Raw genomic sequence first — 11,705 nt, 5'->3', positions numbered from 1 at the left:
TTTAATTAAAATGACTTATTTTGCATTTTGTACTTATTTTGCACTTATTTTGTACTTCGTCTTGATTCACAAAACACAGAATCAACAGGTTAAAGCACAGAGCTATAGAAATTCAGAATCAGGAGGCACATATAGGTCCAGACTCACGAGTACAGACTGAGACTTTTACGTCCACGGCATCAGGACAAATTCACACCGAGGGAAAGCTTGAGTGCAGCCCTCTGTGATTTTATGCTTTGACTCCCAGAAGCATACAAATGCAGGCAAAGCTGAAAATGCAATTCAGGTACTTACTGATTCCTTGAAAGAGCTCTTCGATATTAATAGCATTTTTTGCACTTGTTTCAACCACAACGGCACCTATGGATTCGGCATATTCCTTAGCGTCCTTCAAGGGAACTTCCCTGGAAAAGAGGTCACACCCGGACAGAAATGAATGCTCATTTGTAAAATATAAATAACCCAACAGACCAACAAAAAGCTCACGTGGAAACAGCTCCTTTACTGTCCTGCAGGATGACTCGATTGCTCAGCAAGTATTGAAAACCTAGCATGGGGAGAACACTTTAAAATCTGGTCTCTGGCATCCCTGGAGGTTAAGATGTGCATGTATAAAATGCTGTCCCTGGTCACAGAGGGGAAGAATTCTAGATCATTAGAAAAACTCGTTATGAAGATGGCAGCATATATTCCAGCTTTCAGAGTTAGGGCTGATTGAAATTCTTTTCCCATAAAAATGACTCATTATATATTTTCAAAATTTTGTGCATGCGTGTGCATGGTCCTGCACACACACATGCTTTTGTAGAATTTTTGCATGTTGTCTTTCACAAATCAGAGAGAGTATGTGACATGATTTGAAGGTCTGGTAATTGATGTGGTCATAGCTACAATGCAATATGACATAACCGGACTTTCACCTTTAAGAGGCTGTTCCTGCAAAGGACGTGAACTCTGTATTTAAATGAATAATCCAGAAAGACATTTATTGATCTATTTTTAACGTGCAGATGCCGTGGCGGATCTGAAGGTTAAAAAGACACCGGTCCTATTCTCTAGAAATTTAGTCATTTATCCAACAGGTATTTATTGCGCGGCTATTATATACCAGTCTCTCTGGTAGGTGCTAGAGAAAACAGTAATCCCCATCTTCCGGAACCTACCTGAGAGCAAAGACAAACATCCAGAGTTACTCTAACGCACAACACGGTAACATCTGCAATATGGGGATAATAAAGATGCAATAAAGCACTTCAGAATCATCGGAAGTGTACAGAAATACAGGAAGTACAGGAGTACAGGAAGTGATGCATTTCGATCGATGGAATCTGGGAAGATGAGTGGAGTGCGGCCAAGAAGGGCGTAGAACATGAATAAGAATTTGTGATGCCACCACCTGAAAAAGGCCCCAAGGCAGGGGAGTACCTCATCCCCCGATACGGTTAAAAATCAATTCTGCACCCAGCTCTGCCTTCGATGGAAAGGGTGGATTTGCAAGTGAATGGTCTCAATGGAGAGGAGGCCCTGAGATGGAAGGGGGTGGCCAGGAGGAACCACAGCAGATGGGCTAGAAGACACCCCACACCTGTCTCATGCCCAGCTGCCACTGAAGGACAGGAGGGCAACAGGGTCAGCACCACATTCTAGGGGAAAGCGGTACACAAAATAGGCTACAGTGGGGAGTGAGGAGAAGAATTTGGAAGCCCCTCTCATGCTGTGGCCGAGAGAAAATACAATGCTGGACTAGATGGATGGCTACAGGAAAGAAGAAACGTGGACAGAAAATCAAAACTGGGAGCAGGGTGACGAGACTGTATCCCTCTCCCACCTCCTTCCCGTTGCTTCACCCCTCCAAATGCCTCCTCAATGGTTTTAACTGGCTTATAAAGTTACTGGGGAAATCGTCCTTGGCATTTAAATTCTTTGCGGACCCCAAATCATATGAGACGAGGGCTTTTCGGGTGCCAGCTGAAGAAGGGCCCAAGGAGGCAGCCGTGGTAAAGGCAGCTGCCCTTGGATTCCAAACCAGAGAAAAAAAGCCTCCTGAGTCATGTCCTTTGGAATCTGTTCTTCCATAATCTTTCTTACCAAAGACCCACTGGGAAAAACCATGCTCCTGAATCCATACTCTCTATTGTTTTCAACATACAAGCCCCAGGCTGCTCACTAAGATTGAAGGGGGAAAAGAAAAGAAACTTGAGTTCTTTGATGGCAATGAATTTGACATTTAAAACATTCCAGAAAAGGGCTCTTCTGCCTTCAGGTTGGCACGTTACCCTAGTTTTCATTTCTTTCTGGCAGTCTTTATCAAACCACAAATAGAAGGGTGGGGCTCATCTCTGCCCAAATGTGGTTTCAGGTAAGACAAGCCATGTCCTGCTAATGTCTACCTGGGGTACGGGTGATTCTGGCCAGCAAGGAAGCTTTGGAGACCCCTTAAGTGAGAGCAGGTTACAAATACAGTTAAATGTTTCCTTAGCCCCCCTTTCCTGAGTCCCTTTGTGAGGGAAAGAGGAATAGCATATTTTTTGCCAGGATTCAGGCAAATGGCTTTAACACACAATCCAAAATATCCGTCCTGAGCATAAGAGTAAAAGCCCACATGGGCTGATTATCTCACAGTCTACAACACCGGACCTTGAAATGGAGAGATAAGAAAAGTGTGTCCTCACATTCTTCCATGTTTAGAAATGGTCTCATGAAATAAATGATTCTTCCAAAGGGAATCAGTGAACCAGGGGTGGAGGCAGGGTCTAATCGAAGACCCTCTGGCTCTGCCCACTTTGCTCCCATCAGGCCTTGAGCAACGTAACCACCCAATGGGCACCCATGTTCCTGAGGCCATTCTTTCAATCATTATAGACAAAGAATATGTGAGGTTCAAAAGATCCTCATGCTGTAATACACTGGAGTCAAGGGTGGAAGCAAGGGAAGGGCATAGCCCATCCTAAAGATGAGGCTCTTACTCTGAGGCTGGAGGGCCAGTGAAAGTCCTTCTAACAATGAACCGAGACCAGAAGGACCAACCACTCTTGGGTCTGTCAAAATATATTTCCTCTACAGTGATATAAAAAGAAATACGTATGTGCTCCTTCTTGCGTCTTGGCACAGAGTTCCCGAAACCAGGAAGTTTCCTATGTGGCAGGCGTGTCTTCTGTTATTCACAAAGGCCCCCCCCCTTATGCCACACCTGAGTTTCTTATAGGAAGGGGCCCCTAGGGAGCTTCAGATGGGGGCTGGCTGCCAAACGATCCAACCCCACGATTAGAGGGTTGAAACTCTCAGCCCCGCTCTCCAACCCTGGGGAGGGGAGAACTGGAGACGGATTCAATCCTGACTAAACAATAAAACCTCAGGGGAAACTCGCGAACACAGGCTCGGAGAGGTTTGAGTTGGTGAACACGTTGAGGTGCTGGGATGGTGACAACCCATACCCTGCTCTATTCTTCCCTTCCATTTGCCTGGTCCTGAGTTGTATCCTTTATAGGAACATTGTAATCCCAAGTCTCATGCTCCAGACTGAGAACTCTGTTCTAGTGAGTTATCAAAACCGAGGTGGAGGGGACATGGGAACCTTCAAATTGGTAGTCTGCTGGGCAGAAGTGGGGTTAACTTCTTAACCAAGGCTTGCATCTCGTATGGGAAATGGACGGGTGGGGGCAGTCCTGTGGGACTGAGTCCTTCGTTTGCGGGATCTGTGCTAACTCCAGGGGGTTGCCGTCAGAAGTGAACTGAATGGCAGGACACCCAGCTGGTGTCGGCAAATGGTGGTTGGAACAAACAGGTATAGCTACGGTCTGAAGAAGAACCTTACAACCGTGAGGATTTCCTTCCTCAGAGACTCTTGCAGGTTCTTAAAAGCGCAACCAACTGGGAACACCTCCAGCTGCAGTTCAGCAGAGGCCCACTGCACGACCCTCAAGGCTGGAAGGCTGCCATCACTGGCCCGCGATAACGATTACAGGAGACTGTGGCATCTGGTTGCTTTTGTTCATTTTTTGCGGCAAATACTTATCAAGGGTCTGCCATATGCTGGGCATCGTGCTAGGCATTGGAACAGGTGAACGGAGACTAATTAATCTGCCCAACCCAAGGTTTCAACAGAGCTAGTCAATTTTGATGGAAAAGACTGTTTTTTCGACTTTCTAGACCAACCCGTGTACAGAATTGCGGACTCCTAGAAACCACCCACGAGAGTTATTGCACAGCAGCCAGGAAGTGTAGACTGGGAGTCCTCCCTGGGTGCCCCTCCCACCGCTGCTCCTTCGCCCTCTTTTAAGAGCTGATGGTTTTCTGCCTACCTTATGTGTCAGCATCACATCACCCAGGGTTTCTTTCTTGACCATCTGCGGTCCTACCCCCACTGGAGAGCAGCCACAGGCAGGCCAAGTAGTCAGGATAGAGGTTAGGAAGCAAAACCAGGCCTGGTTCCCTCTGGAGCCCGTGCGAGACATGCAGGGCAGAGAAAGTGGGAAAGCTGGCGACCATGGGGGAGGCTACTGTCCAGTTACCAGGAAAACACTACATTCAAGGCACTGTCAGAAGACACGAGAGTCAGGGTCAGAACCAAGAACTGAGTGATGGGGAGAGACAGCAATACTGGCCAGGCTTAGGGGTAGAAACACACAAAAGGGGAGTCTTTCTCTAACCCATTTTGTATTTGAACGCCGTCCACACCAGCAACCTGTCACGTGTCTCGGGCCACAGCACTCAGAGGCTCTCCGTGGGGGGGGGTGGGGGGGTGGTCAGGAAACAGCATTCTTGTGGGCTCCAGAGTTTCAACGGGCTGTGCTGCCCCACCAGGGTCCTTGTTTTGTTGTTCATGATGTAACCTGGCAACATGGCAGCTGACTCATTTTCATTTCAGAGGTATTTAATTCTCCATGGTCCTCCTCCTTTGATGGCACAGAGAGAGGAAGGCACGTACCCCCAGGAGTTCCTGCAGCCCTAACCGGAGAGGGAGGGGGATCAAACCAGCAGGCTAAAGGCAGAGTAATGCTGTATCCCCACTAGGGGTTCATTGGGAAGGTTCAGTTCCATGGGTTCCCCCTGAAAGTCAATGGATCCAGGCGACTTCCACTGAGCCTCCACGCCTGTGTCTCCCCCACCCCACACACCTGTGCCTCCCCTGCCCCAGGTCTTATGCCCCTCATTTTACCAGATGGGGCGAATGCTCTATAACCATTCTACATGTCAAGAAATTTGATCTTATAAAGTGCTCAAAACAATACCTGGCACATAGTAAGCACTGTATCAACATTTCATTAACAAATCGTGACAAAGCTCCATCAGCAAGGGTGGTGGCACGGCACCAGTTTCTTAGAGAATGCCACCAAAAGCATTGAGGAAATGATGCAAGTGGAGGAAACAAGTAAACATGAGGCTCTAACTACTTCAGAGCTTGAAGGTCCTTCATGGGTTTATTTGAGTCAACCCCTCTAATTTTATGACACAGGAAGGCCTCCAGGCCAGTCATCACTGTTCCACAGAAGAATGGGTGAATACAGGCTAGATCAGCCAACTCATAAGATACATTAAGTTTGATAAATTACCCCAAGATTAAGTTGTAAACATATTTTGTAAGCATAAATCCAACACACTGGAAGCCCTTTCTGCATGAAAAAAATCTGACATTAATTCTAAGGAACCTGTATTCAAAGACAGCGAGCAACTTTTCGTAAGCCATGAATGTTTCTTGTTCTGTGACGTTCTTGTACATGTTTTCTAACCACTTTGGTTTGGATGGTTTGGATTTTTTTATTTATTTATTCATAAGTGCTCTTTGCATATGAAGAAACCTAGCCCTTTGTAATATATTTTCCACATTTCTTCAGCTTATCACTTGTGTTTAGATCTCTGCCACACAGTTTTTATATAGTCAGATTTATTGATCATTTTCCTCTATGGTTTCTGAGTTTTGTATCATGATTAAACAGTTCATTACAATTTCGAGATTATTTTTAACAGTCATCTGCTTTCTCTAACTTTTATGGTTTTGTTATTTTATACTTAAATCCTTGTTCCAGGGGTGCCTGGGTGGCTCAGTCAGTTAAGCGTCTGACTTTGGCCCAGGTCATGATCTCACAGTTTTGTGAGTTCAAGCCCGGCGTCGGGCTCTGTGCTGACAGCTCAGAGCCTAGAGCCTGCTTCGGATTCTGTGTCTCCCTCTCTCTCTGCCCCTCCCCTGCTTGTGCTCTCTCTCTCTCTCTCAAAAGTAAATAATTATTTTTTAAAAAACCCTTGCTCCATTTTGAATTTATTTTTTCTCACTTCCCCTGATGACTAGCTAATTATTCCAAAACCATTAAGTGATTTATCTCTTTTTATATTTACTTAAATATCATCTTTGTCACACACTAAATCTATGTATTTCACCCTGTTTCTTGATTCTCTACTCTGCATTGATTTTCTGTCCAATTCTGTGACAATGTTATATTGTTTTATTACCGAATCATTAAAATAGATAACAACATCTGCTGGGATTAGTCCCTCCAATACTATTTTTATCTGTTTATTTTTTCTAGATGAATTTTAGGATCATTTTGTAAAACTTCTTCTTGAATGTTGTTTTGGTAATTTGAGTGGAATCTCAGTAAATTCATGGTTTAATTTAGAGCAAACTGACATTTTTACAGTATGAGTTTTCCTATCCGAGGAAAAAGTACACATTGTCATTTATTTAAATGTTTTATGTCCAACATAGATTGGTAAATTTTATCTATACAGTTCTTGCTCAATTTTTTGCTAAATTCATTCCTAGGATTTAAAATACTTCCAAATTTTAAAAACCACACACACACCAGAAAAGTTTATTTCTAGCTATTTGACATTTGTATTGCTAGTATAAAGAGAGTTTTAATGTCAAATTGATTTTCTAATTGGTTATTATTTGTACATAGGTGAAGAATAATTACGAGGTAGACAATCATGGTTTTCCTAATCCTGCTAGCAATTCAGAAACTTCCTATGAAAACGAGGATCACATGATTCATATATCAGATTGGCCAAGCTGTAACAGTTTAATATCTGCAGTGTTAGAGCAGAGAGAGACAGAGAGACAGAGAGACAGAGAGAGAGAATGTGATGCTCATGCACTGTTGGCAGGCTGGCCATGTGATCTCAAAGAGCTCATGGAAGGTTAAATGCGGAAAAACCATATCCTCTAAGAAGTTTCCAGGTAGCTTAGAGCAGGTGCAGAAAAGTCCTCATTTTCTTGGAAAATTAAACACATTAAAACAACAACAACAATAACGTCACCTTGATGCTACAAGCAAAGAGACAAAATGAGGATAAACACCCAAGATTCCTATAGTCTGTCACGTGCAATTCGGCCTTCTCTAGATCTCCCCAGAGGACATCTGTGAATCTTTCAGGGCCTTGTTTCTCAGGTGTGTTTTACAGACCGCCCATCTCGGTGATTATTTGGGGATCATTAGAAATGAACACCTCCATGCCTCAGACCTACTGAACCAGAAGGTCTATTAGGCAAGTCCCAGAAATAAGCATTCGAGCAACTTTCCAACAGCTTCTTATGCATTCTATAGCTTGAGAACAACTCTTTTAGGGGGTGGACTATAAAATACTGAGTTTGGTATTTCTGCTGTCTATCCAATTCATAACCTGACACTCTTAAGTTACAAGTTTGGAAATCTGTACTAAGATGACTATACCAGGACATAATCAAATAAAAATGTTCAGACACTATTTTACAGGTGATACAATAAAAGAATAGTGGCCTCGTGAGCTCTTGCCCAAAGAAACTTTCTGGTGGTTCAGGTGGGTTCTAGAGTCTATGTTCCATTTCTAAACTACCATAACAGCAATAACCAAGCGTTTCATATTCTGCCGAATTCCCGGAATAAAGCCATGAACATTTCACTTAAAAAGGTTTGCCCTGGGGCGCCTGGGTGGCTCAGTCAGTTGAGCATCTGACTTCGGCTCAGGTCGTGATCTCACAGTCCGTGGGTTCGAGCCCCACGTCGGGCTCTGTGCTGACAGCTCAGAGCCTGGAGCCCATTTCGGATTCTGTGTCTCCCTCTCTCTCTGCCCCCCCCCTCTTTGTCTCACTCTGTCTCTCAAAATTAAATTAAAAAAAAAAAAAAAAAAAGGTCTGCCCTGTATTGTCCCTCTCTCCCCCCGCCCCAGCCCCCTTCCAAGGTCAAGCTTAAGAGACCCATGAGTAAGTAGTGGGGCAGCAGTAAGCAGGACACAGTTGTTCAATGTCTGGTGGAATTCTTTTTTGTCAAAGCCATCCCACGTGTTTTAGGTATCCTCGCCAAAAGCAGCGGGAATCATTCACAACATTCCATCAGAATCCAGCAGAGAAGGGCTGCTGTATGAGAAGGCTGCTGTGTGCCACAAGATGGTCTCAGCCCTCCCCATGCCCTCAAGCAGCCACTGAAATGAATAAACAGGGCATGTTAGGTCACATTAGCACATATTTTCTCTAAATATGCAAGGTATCTGTGTCACACGTAGACGAGGCAACCATTTTAGCAATAATCAACGCGGCAATAATTAAAGCAGTTTAAAACGCCAGTTCTGGGGCGCCTGGGTGGCGCAGTCGGTTAAGCGTCCGACTTCAGCCAGGTCACGATCTCGCGGTCCGTGAGTTCGAGCCCCGCGTCGGGCTCTGGGCTGATGGATCAGAGCCTGGAGCCTGTTTCCGATTCTGTGTCTCCCTCTCTCTCTGCCCCTCCCCCGTTCATGCTCTGTCTCTCTCTGTCCCAAAAATAAATAAACATTGAAAAAAAAAAAAAAAACGAAGAATAATTGCCACCTACACAGTAAATACCTGACTGGACAGTAACACTTCATAGCGACCTAAGTGCTTACAGTTAAGCACTTGACATGTGTACCCTGGAAAGAATTTCTGTTCCCATGGGGCCTTGCTTCCTTATTAATGTGTATCCATAACTGCTATTCACCTGGGGCCAAATTCCTGGTGTCAAGTTCAAACAAGCAGTGTCAGGTTCTCGTCACAGACTTAAATGGATTGTTTCTCATGGAAAATGTCAGAGTGAGAACTGAATGAGAGCTGAGCAGAAAACATGGGTTTCTCTAGGGAGATCCGGCCATTCCTTTGCTTCTTAATATCCCTTTCTCCAGAAAGAAATTTAGGCGAGTCCTGGGAAGCCAAAGAGAACCCCAGGAAAGAGTCTCTAGCTCCAAACCCTCTGAGCAGAATATGATCAGCTGCCATTTTCCCTTGGTAGTTTGCAAATTATTCTCCCTCACGGATTTCTACTTGAACTTTCTTCAAGAACACTCGTTCTGGAGAGGACTATCAGGTTTAAAGCGGGGCTCTACACCATCTTAGGTGCAGGACCCGAGACAAGCACCTTAACCTTTGTGCCTCAGTTTCCTTATTGACAAGGAGGGAGAAGGAGAGTGACTCTTCCACTGGATTATGAAGATTAACATGAATTACTTATAATACTGTGTGTGGCACACAGTAAGAATTCAATTCCTGCTGGGGCGCCTGGGTGGCTCAGTCGGTTAAGCTTCCGACTTCAGCCAGGTCACGATCTCACGGTCCGTGAGTTCGAGCCCCGCGTCGGGCTCTGGGCTGATGGCTCGGAGCCTGGAGCCTGCTTCCGATTCTGTGCCTCCCTCTCTCTCTGCCCCTCCCCCGTTCATGCTCTGTCTCTCTCTGTCTCAAAAATAAATAAACGTTAAAAAAAATTAAAAAAAAAAAAAGAATTCAATTCCTGCTAACAATGATGATGGCGATAATGACCCTGTTTTCAGTCCACTGCCTAAGTAAACAGTACATAAACAGAAGTAAATATTGTGCCATTTGAAAGAAGTCACTGAGATGCTATAATTCTTAATGGAAGTGACATTTTGAAACTCTGAAACTTTGTGCAGCATGTAAAGGAAAAAGAAAAAAAAGATTATTGTATCTTCTTTTTTTTTTAATTTTTTAAAAGTTTATTTTATTTTTGAGAGGGAGAGAGAGAGACACAGAGGGTGAGTGGGGGAGGGGCAGAGAGAGAGGGAGACACAGGATCCAAGCAGGCTCCAGGCTCTGAGCTGTCAGCACACAGCCAGATGAGGGGCTCGAACACACGAACCGTGAGATCACGACCTGAGCTGAAGTCAGCGCTTAACCAACTGAGCCACCCAGGCGTCCCAGATTATTGTATCTTCTAAGAAAATATCCAAGAACAAAAAGCTTACCTCTCTGTTTAATAATATATCTGTTAATAACTTTAGAAAACATCCTTCCCCTGCTCGCTAAAGAAGGTTAGAATCAGCCATGTGGTCCTGAATTAGGGTTCAGAAGCATCAATAGGAACTTATGTTTATCTTACTATAGATGCAGATGGACAGATACAGAAATAATTAGAGTTGACTTTTGTACAACACGATTGGGAGTACACGGGTCCACTTATATGTGGATTTTTGGATAAATACGGTATAGTACTTATGAATGTATTTTCTCTTATGATTTTCTTAATAACATTTTCTCTTCTCTAGCTTGCTTTATTGTAAGAATACAGTATATAATACATAAATAAAATATGTGTCAATCACCTCTTTATTTGGTTGTTAAGGCTTACGGTTAACATCAGGCTATTAGGAGTTGAATCTTTGGAAAGTCAAAGTTATACGCAGGTTTTCAGGTGAATGGGGGGCTGGCGCCCCTGACCCACACATTGTTCAAGGATCAGATATGTGTGTACACTCAAGTTAGTCTGCATGCATGCATTTCCTAGCTCTTCTCACTGAAAGGTCCTAGAACCAATGACACCCCAGTGGCAACAAGCCAAGGCAGCCCAGATCTTGGTTTGCAAATACCATTCTTCGATAAAAGGAACCAAAGCTCCTTGGAGAAATGGCTAATTCTAGGGCCGAAGCCTAAAATATGCAAGATGCGCCGATAATATCTTGTTGTGTCAGAAAGTAAGGAAGTGCTCAAAAACCAAAAGGATAAGCATATGTTAAAGGGACACAGGAGCCAACAGGAAGAGCTCCCAGTGGCCAAAGCTGGAAGAATTTGAGCCACAGATTAAATAACACAGCACTGCATTATAACCTAAAGCATCAAGTAAATACCTATGAGTCTGTGCTGATATAAATAAATGATTGAATAAATCAGTTAAGTGGGTAGAGGTGACAAGTTTCACCTGCAGAAGAATTCCAAGCGATGTACGTGGACATTCCTTTCCCAAGGAGTGGGGCGTAATCCCTACCCCTTGCGTGTGAGCTTAGACTTTCTTCCGAAGAGTATAGTAAGGCAAGTGGATGGGTAACTTTACAGTGCAGAAACCTGACAACCAACACCTCAGCTGGGTGACCAAGGTTAATAACACCAGTAGTAAGTGGTAAGTGGTAAGTAATGAAAATAGCACTTTACCACTGTGGTCTTTCTCCCCCAAGCCCCTAACCCCAGTCTAATCATGAGAACAGCATCAGACAAACCCCAACGGAGAGATAGTCTCTAAAATACCTGGCCAGGACTATTCAAAACTACCAAGGTCATCAAAAACAAAGGAAGTCTGAAAACCCGTCACAGCCCAGAGGAGCCCAAAGACACATGACAATTAAATGTATTATGATAGTCTGGATGGAATCCCAGAACCAGAAAAAAGAAAAAAAAAAGGATATTAGGGAAAAGCTAATGAAATCTGAGTAAAGCATGAACTTTAATTAATAATGAAGTATCGGGGCGCCTGGGTGGCGCAGTCGGTTAAGCGTCC

The 11,705-nt window shown here is 44.1% G+C and overlaps 1 protein-coding gene across 2 annotated transcripts in view; it reads right to left on the bottom strand.

The window, feature by feature from the left end:
- Nucleotides 1-11,705, bottom strand: part of RAB31 (RAB31, member RAS oncogene family) — a 135,830-nt gene that overhangs the window by 16,868 nt on the left and 107,257 nt on the right. For both annotated transcript variants that reach the window (XM_040479406.1, XM_040479407.1), the window contains exon 6: nucleotides 295-404. In XM_040479406.1, the coding sequence (XP_040335340.1) occupies nucleotides 295-404 (110 nt within the window). The remainder of the gene's footprint in view (nucleotides 1-294; nucleotides 405-11,705) is intronic.

Source organism: Herpailurus yagouaroundi, unplaced genomic scaffold (genome assembly GCF_014898765.1).
Source record: "Herpailurus yagouaroundi ecotype Mexico unplaced genomic scaffold, PumYag 142, whole genome shotgun sequence".
Lineage (NCBI taxonomy): Eukaryota > Metazoa > Chordata > Mammalia > Carnivora > Felidae > Herpailurus > Herpailurus yagouaroundi.
The sequence above is the reverse complement of the archived record's forward strand: the minus strand, read 5'-3'. Positions and strand labels throughout refer to the sequence as shown.